Genomic DNA, 16,206 nt, shown 5'->3' on the forward strand with positions numbered 1-16,206 from the left:
ATTAAAAATTTGTAATTTCCCTAATAAGGCCTATTTATTTATGCTGCCAACAACTGGAACCATGAATAACAAATGAAGTACATATTACCTGTGGGGCTTATGATGTGTACTATGTGCCATTCCCTATGCCTACAAAGACCTGAAATTAAACACAAACATGTTCATCCATTGGAGAAGCTTAAAGGTTACTATAGCAAATATAAGGAAGGTGAAGGTCAATAATTATTTCCACCACAAAATGGGTACCAATTAGAAACTATCAGTTTTACAAATTGAAATCTTAAGTGACATCACTAAGAGCAAACGATTGTCTCTGGATAATTTATTCAAGAAATGAAAACCAAATACATACTGAATATTTATTGTTGTTTGTGTACCTATTCCTCTTGAGACATATATAATTAAGTCATGCAGAGGATGCAATGCCCATGGTATTTGTAAGAATATAAATAATGTCTAGACCATCCCATGTTAACATTTGGAATCCTGGGAATTCCAGAAGTCCAAAGAGATAAATTATATTTACCTTGTGGTACTAGGTAAGTCCCCCTCTTCATAATTTTATGTAAAATTACATTGTTGTTGAGGAAAACAGATTCTGATGATTTTGTTGCCTCAGATTTTAGCTGTGTATTCATCACTTCTTTCTGTTCAAATCAAAATCAATAGAAATATACATATAAATATATAGGTAAATGGTTGGAAACATAACTTCTTCCAAACTTTTAAGAATGACTTTGACAAGTGGTGGTATTTATAAGATTCAGAATATAGCACCATTTATACTTCACTGCACATACTTTGGTGTTGTGTGATGCCTTTAAAATTAGAATGCCTTCATACATTAATTGTGTAATCTTATGAATATGTAATTAGAATAAACACTAAAAGATCAGAATATGTAACTTCAAGTAGTTGTTTGCTCTAAGTTTCCTTGATACAAGCATGACTGCTGAAACACAAAGTCAGGATAGAATATTACATCTATTTTATTTGAGCAGTTATTTAGAAAACAAGAAAACAGGTGTCTTAATTCCCAGCTCCTTTTGCTAAAGTTTGATAGAAATCTGTGATAAGTGACTGGGTACCTTTATGTTCATCCTCTTGGTTGTCTCCACAGATGTCTGAAATCTGAGTCCAGGATGATTGGAAACCAGTCCTTCTGTACCAGATTCACATTTGTGGCTTTTTCTGCTCTAGCAGAGTTACAACCTATGCTCTTTGTTGTGTTCTTAGCCATCTACTTGTTTACTCTGGGAGGAAACATCATCATTATCTTCCTGATCTGGGTCACTCCTTCCCTGCACACTCCCATGTATTTCTTCCTGGTGAACCTCTCCTTTCTGGAGATGTGCTACACCACCAGTGTGGTGCCTCAGATGCTGGTGCACCTGCTGGTGGAGAACAAGACCATTAGCGTGGGAGGCTGTGCAGCCCAGATGTGCATATTTACCATCTTGGGACTGACAGAATGCTGCCTGCTGGCGGCCATGGCTTATGATCGCTTTGTAGCTATTTGTCACCCACTGCATTATACTCTCCTTATGGGCCCCCGTGTGTGTTTGAAATTGGCCACAGCATCCTGGACCACTGGGGTGATGGTGGAGTCAGCCCAGACCACATGGATCTTCACTCTGCCCTTCTGTGGATCAGGGAAGATTCAGCACTTTTTCTGTGACATCATGCCTGTAGTGAAACTGGCTTGTGTGGATACCTCCCAAAATGAGGTAGTGTTTTTTGCTGTCTCTGTTCTCTTCATTATGAGTCCATGTTTGCTCATTCTGTGCTCCTATGTGCGCATTCTTGTGGCCATCTCGAGGATCCCCTCCGCAGCTGGCAGACACAAAGCTTTCTCCACATGTTCTTCTCATATCCTGGTGTTTCTCTCTTCTGTGGCACTGCCTTGTTCACTTATCTCCAACCTAAGGCTGCCCACACTCCAAAAACAGACAAAGCAACTGCACTCATGTACACAGTGGTCATGCCTGCTCTGAACCCTCTGATCTATACCCTGAGGAACAAGGAGGTGAAGGAAGCCTTTCAAAGGAAACTTCTTAGACAAATTGCCTAAATCTTGATGACTAAGCCATTGGTGCTGAAACTTTTATTACTACACAGAGAAATTACATAAGGTTTTATGATCCTGCTACCAATATATATTACCATTAAAGCATTTATAGCCTTGAACAAAAAAGCATTTGGATTTGCTCTACATTTTTCAATGTGATTGAAGGGGAACTTGTGGGTCTTTGGGGTCCTTGCCAGGCGCAGCATAAACAACTCATCACCTCAATTTGGTCGCAGACCAAGGAGATTTAATAGCTGGTGGATGCAGGGACCTCATAGTCTAAGACCTGCCTCCTGGAAGGACTGCAAGACAGGTTTGTAGGCGTTGTTTGGATCAAAGAGAATTGGTGAGCAACAAAGGAAAATCAGGGAGATGACCTTTAAGGATTCTTCAGGAAATGAGAAAAGAAGTGCAATTACAAGTTTAGGGATGCAATCTACTTTCCTATTTGGGTCTGCTAAATGTAACTAAGATGTATAGGTGTAAGCATTTCGTCAGGGAAGTCTGTTAACAATTCACATTGATCAATCAGTTAGGAACTAAGAAACTTCATTTCGAGGGGCTTTTGCAAAGAGTAATGCAGTGTTTTATCATCAAAGCTGGGAACAGAGACACTTAGTTGCAGGGGTTTTTCATGATTATGCAAAGGAAACTATGAGTGAGGTCATGAGGTTGTTGTTTAAACATTCATTTGTTCAACAATATTGACTGAGCATCACACTTTTGCCAGCCACCATTTATTTTTTCCTTCTCAATGGTAATAGGATGATTGTCAGTATGTTTTGCACCATTTTAATAAGGAACATGAAATATTCTTCTTGAGCAAAAATGAAGTGTGGATAGGAAGAAATCATTATCAATTTTGTGTCTGATGTAGACTATTAAAATCTGTTTTCTTAAATGGACTTCCTGTTCTTAATTACTCTCCTTTTATTTCCATACATCATAAGAAACAGCTATTAGTAACTATTGATGAGAGATCCACTGTGACAGAACCCTAAATATATATCTTGTAAAATCCATTGAGATACCATGTGTCATTTCCAAAACAGTATTCTTACATTGCTTTATCCATCTTTTTTGTTTTGTTTTTAGAGAAGCTTCAATCATAGTGACATGCACTCTTGCTACTCCTAGTATGAATCCTATATCGATTTCAATATAATTTCCTTTAGGTGCTGTCCATAATATTCTAGATAATTCACTACATTAATTTCAACCCATTGAATAATAAAGACCAAGATGGCCATATGCAACTAAAATAAAAAGTTATTTTTAACAGATATTGCTTTCTTTTGATGATATTTGATAAACGAGTTGACCAAAAGAATTAAATGTGCAGTTACATTTTGTAAATACGAGAGGTAACCTTTAATTTCATCTTCCTGTTGTTACCCTAGAATCAAACCCTAAGACAGGAAAATAATTTATTTGGGAGGGTCCCAGAAGAGGGAAAGTTTTCAGGGAAGGGAAGGCCAGGGACCACTAGAACAATTCTGAGGGAAATAGTGTACAACACAGTCCTAAAACTCACCATCTGGGTCCAGATAGTTGAGGAATATACCCACCCCTGGTCAGCAATCATTGCAAGAGGGTCACGCCTGGGAGGTGCTAACTCTGAAACTTCTGCTCTGCGAACTAGTTGGCTCTGAGATACACAGCAAATACCTCACAGTCTGGCAGCTGCTGGTAACCCTGGAGTGTCTGATCTCTTATATTGTTTTACTCTTACTTTTCAACACCCATTACCACTGTGCAAAACCATTTAGAGAAGCTTTGCTGTTGCTATTCACTAACCAAACTCTATTTAAAAATCCATACTTGGGACAGAACTAACGGTTCAGGACACTCTCAGCCTCCAATACCCTAGAATTCAAGAACGGTGCTGCATTCCTAGGAAAAAAACAACAGAAAACTCGTCACCAAATGTGTGTCATATTTTATTGCTTGGGCTCTAAACAGTTCCTCCCCAACCTAGTATGTGGTGGAGAACTTCCACAGATACCAGGAGAGACAACTCAGTAACCAGCTCTTTGCTTAAAAGAATGAATATGGGTTCCAAAAGCAACCTCACAAAAATGCCTTACTGCAGAAAGTACAGGAGGAAAAGGGTGTTTGTAGAAATGGAATTTAAATAATAAAAAGCCAATGAGATGCTTTCCCAATTCATATCTACTTTGCTGGTTATTGCCAGTACCAGGCTCCCACATGTTAAGGGTATTTCACATAACCACTTCCACAGCTAAAACTGATTTTGAGTATCAGAATCTCCAGTAATAGGTGCTTTTAGAAACCTCCAAAATATTAGGAAGTGATTTTTAAATTTTTATTAAATATTTTTTCAGGATGTTAAAACATTTTAAATTCATGTAATAAAGATGATATCATATTCACTGGAAATTTTGAGTTAGTCTTTTTTCAGTTGTTTAGCAATTTCAGATGAGGACAAAGCTAAAGGAAAGAAGCACTTTACATTTTAAAGGAATAGGATGGTATATGAGAATTCTGAATTTTATGCATGATTTTTCTGTAAACCTACAACTTCTCTAACTAAAAAAAAAATTCTGAAGAAGACTGAAAATGATCCACTAATAACTGAGCTTAGAGGTAGGTATTGTAAAGTAGTTTAGTTCAAAAGACGGGCAACAAAGCCAAGTGGGAAGGTAAAAAAGAAAATTTTTATTGGAGAGAAGCCTCAGGGTGGTCCCTGTTGACAGAAAGGCTGCTGGGAGGGCCGCGGGAAGCATGCAGTCAGGTGGTGGGATTTCCTTTTATAGGGCCTTTTGCCAATCAGGAGGTTACATGTAATCTTGAACACGTAAGGTGTGTGACTTTTGGCAAATAGGGGATTACACATAGTTCATCTTATAACTTTGGCAGTGCCTGGGGTGTAGATTCAAACAGGAGAGGTGGGGGAGGGAGGGAACAACCTTGTGGCACCAAGTGGGGGAAAGGAAAGGGGGCATGATGGGCTCGAACAAAGGCAGTGAGGCAGTGATAGGAAATGGGGGAAGGGAGGGGGGCACGTGAGGCATGGTCTGATCTGCAGCCTGGTTTTGAAAAACAAGGAGATGGGGGAGGGGCCCAGGGCCCAGACCTAATAGGTATAAAATCATCCCAGCCACCTTACATGCCCCTGTCGACCTGTGTATGATGAGAAGACTGGGGAGGGTATGAGGCAATAAGAACTCTTATTCTTATAGAATTGCCATGTTCATGAGATTTTCCCTTTCCTTCTCAAGAGAGATAGGGATGCAGTGCCAAGTACACCAAATTATCCTGGGGTGCCTCAAAGAGAATCGTTTGTAGAAATCAGAATGCCCGTGAAAACATAAAATTGGACTGTGTGGGTTGAATAGTGTCACTCCCAAATTCAGGGGCTGTCTGGAACCTAAGAATGTGACATTATTTGGAAACAGGGTCTTTGCATCTATATATAGGATGAGTCCTAAATTAATGACTGTTGTCCTTATTAGAGTGGAAAGGACACAAGGATACACGTAGAGGGATGAGGGCCATGTGAAGACACTGATGCAGAGAAGAAGCAATGCTGCCACAGCCAGGAAACACCAGGAGCCACCAGAAGCTACAGCCTTCTTCCCTGCAGCCGTTGGAGGGAGTGTGGCCCTCCTAATGACTTTATTTTGAACTTGTGGCCTCTAGAAGTGGGAAAGAATAAATGTCTGCTATTGTTAAGCTACTCAGTTTGTGACAATTTGTTATGGCAGTCCCAGGAAGCCAATACATGGACTATATACAGCTGGATGTTTACTAAGATGCCAAACCTATGGCCAAAGTATGTACTCCAATCTGAGTGAGGCTTAGGATGGCAAAAAGTTGAATACAGAGCTTCACTGTTATCCCCTAGAGTTTGGGCCATATGTTAACAGAAAGGCTGGGATCACTTCTCTTCCAACAACTATCCGAGTGTCAAGTTCACTGCAGGAGTCCTTGAAAACATAGTTTCAAAGGAATGAAGTGTATCATACTTGAGAAGACATCCAGAACTCTCCAAACTTTACCAGCTTTCTATGGTATTTGTAGACCATAGAACAGGATCCTAGTTCTTCCTGTATCTGTATCTGTATCTGAAGAGCATGGAGGTTAGCAACAAGGGAGAAGAAAACCAACAATGAGAAGGAGATGGGGTGTAGACCACTAGAGGAACCAAAGGTATACACAGTTGGTCCCTCTTCTGCGGAAATTCTCAACACTAAAGGAGCAAGGGTAAAACTAAATGCTGCTTCAAGAAGTTTTGTATAACTTCAACAGGAAAACTAGTAGGTTTAGTGGAATCATATGCAATTGTATCAGGGACACAATTGCATTGCTAATTATATACCATCATTGCTTTGGTCTCACACAGTAAAGCATTTGCCCTCTCCTTCTCCCTCATCCATGGTTTATCAATTTATTTGAAGACCTAAAGTCTAGAAGCTGTTATCTAATGGCTGAACTGAAATTAAGTTTTCAAAATCCAATTTCCTGAGGTTTAATAACAAAAAGTTGTTATGGAAACTGACAGATACAGTCAAGGGATTAAAAACAGGAAATCAAAAGAACAAGGTTAAGCACTAATTTGGAAAAAAGTTAAGCCATTTCATAATTGTATTCTTAACGAATCGTATGTTGTAAATAAACTTACAAATGTTTTATTTCATTATTTCAAAATCAGTTACACACATATCATTCCACACTATAGACCTAATTAAGCAGGATATTTGAATCATCCATCCTTACATTATGCCCAAAGTACAACAGTTTACCAAAAAAAAAAAGAGCACCTCATTTATGGTAAGTTAGTAGTCACCCTTCTGATTAATATACTCATCTATAAGTTCCTAAAATACAATGTAGATAAAATCTATTTACTTTATCTTCAGAGATCTTCCTCTTTCAATAGTCTTTAAATTATTCCAACCATTTTAGTAATAAACTCTCTAATATACACTAAAATATTAAACTAAAATTTCAATTTTTAGATGATGGGTATGTTTGCCATTCTTAGAGCACAATACAGGGACATTATATTAGAAGGAGCTACTGTATCAAGACAATGGGAAAGAGAGGAAAAACAGATATTAGGCATGTTTGAAACTATAAAAGTGTGCAAAGGGTTATTAAGAGAATGTTTCCTATAAATATATTGAAGGGAGTTAGTATTTTTAACCTGTTTTCCCTAAAGAAAGCAAACTAAAAAAAAATAAAAGTCAACCTCTTCAGTAAATGATCCATAAGAATATAAGGGCCAATTCCTCCATTTGGCTGACAAATGTAGTCTCTAATACTATATTGATCCAATGTCATTTATAATACCCCTATTTCAGCTTCATTTCACTACCATCACCCCTAACCCCACAGTACTAATTTGAAATTTCAAGTTCAGTTTCTAATTGACGTATCTTCTTGGAAGTTTAAGATATCTCAAACATAACATGCCAAATCAGGCCTATGAGTGACTCTCATTCTGAAAAACAAATGTCAAAATTCTCCATTTTGTATCTCCACTATTCGCTCTGCTATGGGTGACAGAAATCTGAGAATTTCCTTGACTTATAGCTCTCCTTATCACATATATTCAATTTATGATAAATTAATGACACTTTTATACCTGAAACTTACAAAAACTTATAAAAAGCCACCCACTTCTCTCAATCCCCACTGGCATAGTCCAAGGACCATCAGTTCTTACCTTGTAATTGACCTCCCTCCACCCACTAGGATGGACCTTTCTCTGTTCCAAATGCAGTCATAGTGATAATTTCAAATATAAATTTCATTTTACTGCCAACATGTTTAAGTGAATGCAATATTTTCCATTGCTCTTAAGGTAAAGACAAAACTATTAATATGGCCAAAAGGGTCTTGTATGATCCAGCTCCTTTTTGATCTTGTGAACTTCAGTGAAGACTCTCTTTGGTCCAGTTCAATGACTTTCTTTCCATCTCTTGAGTACTGTCCCATCACAGAGACACTGCACATGCTGTTACCTTAGAATATTGACTCCAACAACTATCCCCTTGAACTAATTAATTCATGATCTTCTTGTATATTTCAGCTCAATAATTATTTATTACAGCTTCCTTTTACCTCTGTAATTACATCTTTTCTTCCTACTATCTTACCACACTCTCAAACTTTCATTTTTTCTTAAGTATCTTTTCACTATATTGTAGATTCCTGAAGGCAAGGAGCATGCCTTATTTATTACTGTATCTCAGAACTTAATTAATACAAATGGTATAACCATTGGCAAGTTTCTTAACTTCTCCATTTCTCTTGCTTGTCATTTGTGTAATGGAGATAATATTACATACCTTCATTGTGGTATTGTAAGATATAAAGGAGACAGATTTTGTAAAGCACTCATTATATTGCCTAACATATAGTAGGGGCTGAATAAATAGTTTATCTGAATACTATTGCCCACTGTTTTTGTGGGGACAGATAGCCTGAGGTCAACATCGATGTTATATTCTCACAGTGGGTCAATTGTCTCACTATACAGAGTGGGAAAGTACAAGATCTGTGGAGCAGTTTTAATGGTTTGGAGAAGGAAAATGTGACTCGATTTCTCAAATGTAAATGATAGATCCATGATCTTAAATATTACATTATGATATTTATTTTTCCTTCAAACTATACCTTTCTCTCCTCTGCCCTTCAGGGTCAACACTTAGAGGTGGCTGAATGGTACAGAAGTTCACTTATGCTTGTTCCAGAAATGGAGCAAAATCATTTGTTAAATCAGCTCAAATATTTTTATATTTAATCAATATAGGAAACTCCCCATATGATCTTAAAACAGATGTAGAAAAGAAGCCTGAAGCCACACTGGGAAAGGCCTGTTTAGGTCTGGTCCCAAATATGAGCTTCTATAATGGAGGCATAGAAATTGGGAATTCGAACTCTGAAAATAAACTTGCTAGGGTGATCAAAGTTTCTTAAGCATAAAAAGAAAACAGTAATCGAGGAGGGTGAATAGAAAACACAGACATGGAATATTCTTCAGTCATATGGTATTATTCTGCCTGACTCCACCCTACCTCCAAAATCAAGTGATCAATTTATATTTTGAAGTTTCATAAATTTGATAGGAAATTAGGAATATTTTATACTCAAACTGTGCATTTTCCTGACACTCCACCTACCGTGGGTTAGAGGAAAGAAATCTATTCTGTTTACATTTAACTGTTTCTCTTTCTACATCCTTTATTAATCCTAATGTGTGAGAGGCATTTTTTGAATCATTGTCTCCCTAGAACCGATTGTTCCTTTGTTTTGTTTCTCAGTGAAGAAACACACCTTCCCAGTTCTCAAAGGATGAAAACTTTGGCTCCAAGTTTGAAACATGACATGATAAGGTCCAATCAAGCTAACTCTTGATGTTTTCCTTAAGCAAATGAAGAAGGTGATAACTTTTCCAGTAGACTTGAAAGTAGGAAGATGTAACTGGCCTTCCTGAGGGCTGTCAACAAGGAAAGAGCGTACTTGACAAAAAGGTCAATGGGAGGACAGCAGCTTAAGGCTGCAAAAATCATGAGTCGTGATGACATACAGGTCTCTGAATCCAACTTTAGACAATATTGTGTTAGACAATAACCTCCTCTTTTATTTTTTTGATCACATCATTCTGAACAAAGGTGATTTTTTTATGGGTAATTACAAAATCCCTACTAATGCAAAAGCCATTATAACAAAAGTTCCAGGACATTGTTGTGCTAATTTTTACTCTATCTTACTCTTCTAGAAAGGACTAAATATTACCAGAGATTCTTCTTTTAGTTAGACACATCTTTATATGATTACAATATTTGGTGTTTTCCCCTACAAATTTTAATTATGTGCATTACTTAAACAAACCTATCATGCACATATCCTTGAAGAGTAATTCAAGAATGACGCAAATTTCTTCAGTGAATAACGTCCATATATTAAGGGACAAACAATCCAGAGTCATCCATTTGTTTGGCAGGATTCCTGAGGATTTTAGTTTGATGAGGTCTTCCACTTTGCTCAGAAGGAAGGAGCTGGACAATTATATGATGCAAAAGTAATCGTTGTAACAGAACTACTAGCTCAAGAGAATTTCCCAATTAGCAAACCAAACATATGATTAATATTTGGACCCTTTCAAGAAGCAGCATTATCATTATATATATTTGAATTTTTGAATTTTTAAAAATATTAATAAAGCTTTCTCTCAGACTCCAGGTACAGTTGCTACAAAGTAAAAGTAGGTGTCAAGTATTTGTTGATAATTACTGACTGATCTAGAAACATTGATTAATCTGATAACAGATTAATAACCCTACCAGTTAGTTAAAGAAACACAGATGCAGTTCATTTTACTACGTAGGGTTAGGATGATTATTGACTTGTCCATGAAAAGCTCCCTAGGAGCGCCACCTGTTGGACAGAACTTACAGCGATTCCATCCGACTGTATGTCATGTCCTGAATATTTTTATACTTTTAAATAGAATCTCACACTTTGTGAGATTTTAGCTCTTAACATAAGGCCCTGTACAATTTCATTAAAAGTATTACATTTATAAAAGTATATTTAAAATTTGCTGAAAGAAATAGGATCATTCCCTCCTTTGCTCCTTCACTGTACTTTACGTACACACTAAACGAGGATAACGTTACATATGACTCATTTTTTGCCAACCAACTCTACTTAAATTTTCTCCATAGTATTTTTAATTCCTTTGCTTATCTCTCCCAAATAACTTATAAGCTGCTTGAGAATAGAGCCAGCTCTGTTTTGGCCAACAATTTCTATAATATTTAATCCAAGAGGTCTGTGGACAGTGTCTCCATCCTTAAAAGGGGCCTACACAGCACTGGATATGTATCTTTACATATATGAATGAATTGAGTATTTCTGTTAAATTTGAGCTATTATTACATTTGAAAGACCTGGAGAAAGTAGTGGCACATGTTCACAGGGGTGATCAGGATTGCTGTGCTGGGCAATGACAGATAAATTTGACTGAAGTCATAAGTAGAGTTGAATATGAAGTATAAATATGTGAGGACTGAGGTTATTCTCAATGCTCAGGTAAAGGACTTGTACAAGAGATTTGATTTATTTTCAGGGACCCAGAAACAATGGACAAAAGTCACAGAAAAACACTTTTCTGCTCAACATTAGGAAGAACTCTGTAATTGGTTTTGAAAAAGGGAGCATATAGAAGGGATTCACCTTGAATGACTGATTAGATTAAATAATTTTAAGGCATTTCTGTCACATAAGAAAATATACCTGTTATATGCAAGTGTGAAATACTGAAAGAGAGTACCTAAATTTGTCTCAGTTTTCTTTCTCCTCCCTGGCCACATCATCTATCTTTAGCTTAATATGCCTTCCAATCTTTTGGGAATTATTTGTATGCAAGAATGCTAAAAGATGGATGACTACCATCAAACATTTCTTAAAGAATATTTAATTTCTGTTCCTTAGTCATCTGGTAACCTATATCAAAACTGAAATTTTCTTGTTTAACTAAAAATGACAAGAATATCTATCTACTTTAAGGAATAGCTTTAAAATTTCAAGCACTAATTATCTCATTTAAAATATAAACTCACCCACCTCTATGTGATATGAAATTTTGGGAAATGTAAAAGAAAGGATTTGAACAATAGCTTGATTATTTAGTGCCAGGAGGTAGCCTCGACAGAAGGTATGAAATGCTTTATTATTTATCAACACCTAACACAGTAACTTGTTTACCTTTTCAATTATTCTGAAGATATCAGTAGAAGGCCCTACTTCATTGTTCTGGGTAGGTTGCAGAGATTCAGTATTCTTACCATTATTTTCCCAGAATTATACCCAATTCTCAGAGGGTGACAAGATTTAACATTTTTTGTTGAGGTAACTGGGTATAATAATGTTTTTAAAAAGACTTGGATAAGGATTTTTTTTGGGGGGGTAACCATTCCTCAAATCCTTTGTATACTCACTTGCTATGAAAAGTCATTTGTGCTGTGATTTTGATATTTAAATGATATCAAGTCATAGGAGCACTAATAGTGGAGTTAATTCATTATTCTGTTGTGTGGCTGCTCTAGTTAAAGCACTATCTGAGAACATCCCACACAACTTTTTAATAAATTTCAAACAGAACTATTCAAACTAAACAACCAAAAATAGCTCTGAGGCAACTTACATCTATAGTATGTATACTGGTGAAAAGACCTGAAAGGAATACAAGTAACAAAAGTATATTAATTGAGTGACTAAAGATTGAAACATGTTTATCTGACTGACTAATGGAAATATCTTCTTTGAACTCCCCCCAATAATTTTTTGGTAGAGTCTCAGGAGAGACAGTTTATCTTGTATCTTGCCATCCAAACTGATTTCTTTACAGAAAAATATGTATTAAAACTTTCATGGAATTGGGAAAAGTATCATTTGTACATGTAGGTACTAAAGCAAGAAAAATTGTTGTCCAAGGGCAAGGGAAACAGGTTTAGGAAAAGAGCTTCTAATTTGTTCCCATTCATTCTCGCTTAAGTTTATTAAACCTAATTAATAATATTAAGACCACCATTCCACTGAAGGAATAATAAAAGGAAATATATTCTAGGCTAATGTCTAGAGATTAAGGAATGCAAAATAAGTTTAAACTGGAAGGCATAAATACTACATTTTTTTAAAAAGCTAGATATGTGGTAAAGGGAAAAGATAATTCTCATGGGAAGGAGTCAGAGGATTGTGTTTGCAGATATATTAAAGTTTCTTTCAACATGTGGACTTTTGGGGAATTCATCTAATACTGTTGCCATCCACCCAATAGAGTCTTGTGAGGGTGTGTGTATGTGTGTCTAAGAGAAGAATGGAAACTTACAGGAAACACTTAACTCTGACTTTATATTTTTAAACATTTAATGTACAACTTAAAAACTATTTCAAGCTACAGTTGCACTTTAATCACCTATCCAGGCATTTCTTAAGATTCTTTCTAATTTTGCTCCTTGCCTAAATTCATTTTTTAAATTGGGCCCAATGAGACTGATTAAAATGGTGAGTTATTTTACATGTGCTTAATTTAAGGTAATTCATAGCAGGAAACAAAAGTTTCATTCCACCAGTGGGAATCATTTGGTGTCCCTGGTGCAACCTATAGCTAATTATGGCAAAACCAGATCAATTTGTTTGGGGAAGTTTGAGAAATTACTTACTAATTGTACTCTTAGACCAGTAGAGATCATCTTCTCATTAACCTTCTCAAAGGCATGATTCTATATCTCTTAGGTTTCTCTCTAACTAGCACACTTAATGTGAAATGGGGTATTATTTTAGGCATCCAGTGAGAGTCACTCTATTTGGAATCCATCAGAGTAGATTTGGCTCCAAACATGCCAATCTGAGAATGACTTCATCTTTAATTTAAAATATTTGTGTAAAGATTCTCCAAGGACAAAGATGATTATCAGTAAGTATATAGGAGTGTTATGTGAATCTCTGATTGGTCTCCAGAGTTTGCTGCATTAAAAATATAAATTTCTTTGGTCTGTACTCTCCAGAAGGCACCCTAAACCCTTTAGGTGATAACAGGTTTCTTAGAGAGATTGTTTCTTCCATAATTAAGATGAGACCCAACTACCAAAAAAAATAATACCTAAGTGGAAAATGTCTTCATCAATTACACAAATTCTTAGGATGGGGTAAAAACTAGTTGTGAAAAAAAGCATGAAATTTGGAAAAAGGTAAGTTTGATTCTAGTAATGAATTGGTAGCCTGAAGCAGTATAAACACAAATACATGGGAAAATCAACTTACATTTTTAGGATTTCTCATTTTGAAATTCCTAATTAGAATTCCAGCCTTTCAAAGATTTTTTTTAAAGAATAAATTAAAGAACACATGAAAACTAATAGATAGTTTTTACTCCTCCAGTCACCAAATTGAACCATATTCAACTCAAATGGCCATGTTCATATCATATATTGGGGAAAACAGAACAAACATCTAAAAAAACATATCAATACCTTTGAATTCCTCATCTAATCTCACAATCCCTCCTATAAAACACAAACTATCATCATTAAATGAATCTTCAAAAATTGGCATATTTTTCTTCTGTCCCCATTTGCAGGTCTAAATCACAATAAGGGAATAGCAATGAAACTTTATAATCTGAACAGCACAATAAAATATATAAAACTATTTTTAGTTTACAAAAGGAAATTGACCAAATCAAAACCATAATGGGGAATATCCACACACCCTTTTCATTGGCAACAGAAGGAGAAAAAAGGAACAAAGGAAATACAGTAATTGAGAAATGTAAGAAAGTTCTTTCCTTAGCTATATATTAAACAATTTACCATAAAAACATATAAAACACAATTCCCCGCAAAAGTCCATAGAAAAGTATTAATTTGATTGCACATATGTTGAAAAAATAAACTTAGTGAGATAAAAGTAAAGGTAAAGTTTTTATTTTCCATAAATATTGTAATAAAACAGGAAAATAATGATAGAGGAAGAAAGAGAGAAGGCAACTAAAACAATCTGCAAAAAAAAGCCATTCACAATAACTCTTTAAGGCAATAGCAAATAAATAAATGGAATTTAGATAATTAGAAAATAATTTTATATAATAATATTAAAATCCTAAAATGGGTATTTTAGAAATATTGGAAAAACTCAGAATTTTAGATACTCTTGTTTTACAAAAATAAAATTGAATAAATAAGATAAATGTTGAACTCAAGAAATGGAAAATAATAAAAATAACAGAGAATTGTTATGTTTGTCACTGGTGGAATACTTATTTCTCATAAGTATCTATATTCAAAAATTTCTCTGAATCCAATTCTTTCAAATAGTAAGTCAGAAAGTACAGTACAACAACAAAATCACAGAGGATGAAATATTTTTTCCATGTTTTTTCTTAATAACAGTAATATAGCCATAAGGATAGAATATATCCTATAACATTACATATTTATATATTAGGCATTATATGATATGATGTAATAATAATATCATAGATTTATAGGATGTAAATTAAGTCTTGTAATTATAGGATGTAAACTGAATCTTGTATCTATTTCCTCATCAAACTCTTCTATTTGTGCATGCATATGTGTATGTGTGTGTGAATGGGTTTATATCAGTATAAACACATCACTTGTGCTAGAAAGTAAGCAAGTACTCGAAGATCAATAGGAACATTTCAGAATGACCCAGGAGCCAGCTAAAGAGAGCTCCTAATGGCTAAACATAGGAACATTTGTACATCAAAAATGACAGTAACAGAGTATAACACATTGAATAATATAGGATGCCAGTGTATGCTTTTCTATTACATAAGTTGCATCTCTATTTATTACAAAGTAAAAAATGCTTAACTTTACAGAGCAGAGCCTAGTCAGAAATACCTGCATGAAGTGATCAAATGAACATCAGCAAGAACAGTATTGGGTCCATGTGCCACCTGTTCGATACAAGGAGAAGAAGGCATTTTAAATATGAATACACTTACTAACAGAACACTTGTGGTACTCCTGTGAAAGATGAAAGAACAGATCATAATCAAGAGGAAACTTCAGGCAAACCCAAATTGAGGAATATTTTATAAAATGCCTGACCAGTGATTTCCAAATTATCAAGATAATGGAAGTTAAAAAGACTAGCACCTATTCCAGATTGAAAGAGACTGAAGAGACATGACAACTGAATGAAACATCTGATTCTAATCTGGGCCTTTTTGCTATAAAGTTAATTACTGTGGAAATTGGGGCAACATGAATAGGGTCTGAGGTTGAGATAGTTGTGATATAATAACACTGATTTCCTGATTTTGATGGTGGTATTTATGATTATGTAGGAGAATGTCCTTTCTATAAAATAAACATGAAAGTATTTGGAAATGGGTTGCCAAGTTTACAACTTACTCTTAAACAGTTAAGGTGGGGGGAAATTTTTTGCACTATTCCTGCAAAAAAGAAATTCATCTATAATATACTTTATTTTGCTGCTTTCTTCTATTCTAGGTATCATTTCATATCTGTCTGTGGAAGTCTTCTTCTGTTCTTCATGGCTTCATAATACATGGTTTGGTTATTTTCAAATTTTAAATAAACTGAACCATTTCTCTTTTGTGGCTGGAT

The 16,206-nt window shown here is 35.4% G+C and overlaps 1 protein-coding gene across 1 annotated transcript; it reads left to right on the top strand.

Annotated features, from left to right (window-relative positions):
* The first annotated feature begins 1,142 nt into the window (after positions 1-1,142).
* LOC119542760 (olfactory receptor 10C1-like) lies at positions 1,143-2,071 on the top strand. The gene is given in 2 exon segments (XM_037847424.1): positions 1,143-1,875; positions 1,878-2,071. Coding segments are annotated over 2 exon segments (927 nt in total).
* The last annotated feature ends 14,135 nt before the right edge of the window (positions 2,072-16,206 follow it).

Source organism: Choloepus didactylus, chromosome 8 (genome assembly GCF_015220235.1).
Source record: "Choloepus didactylus isolate mChoDid1 chromosome 8, mChoDid1.pri, whole genome shotgun sequence".
NCBI lineage: Eukaryota > Metazoa > Chordata > Mammalia > Pilosa > Megalonychidae > Choloepus > Choloepus didactylus.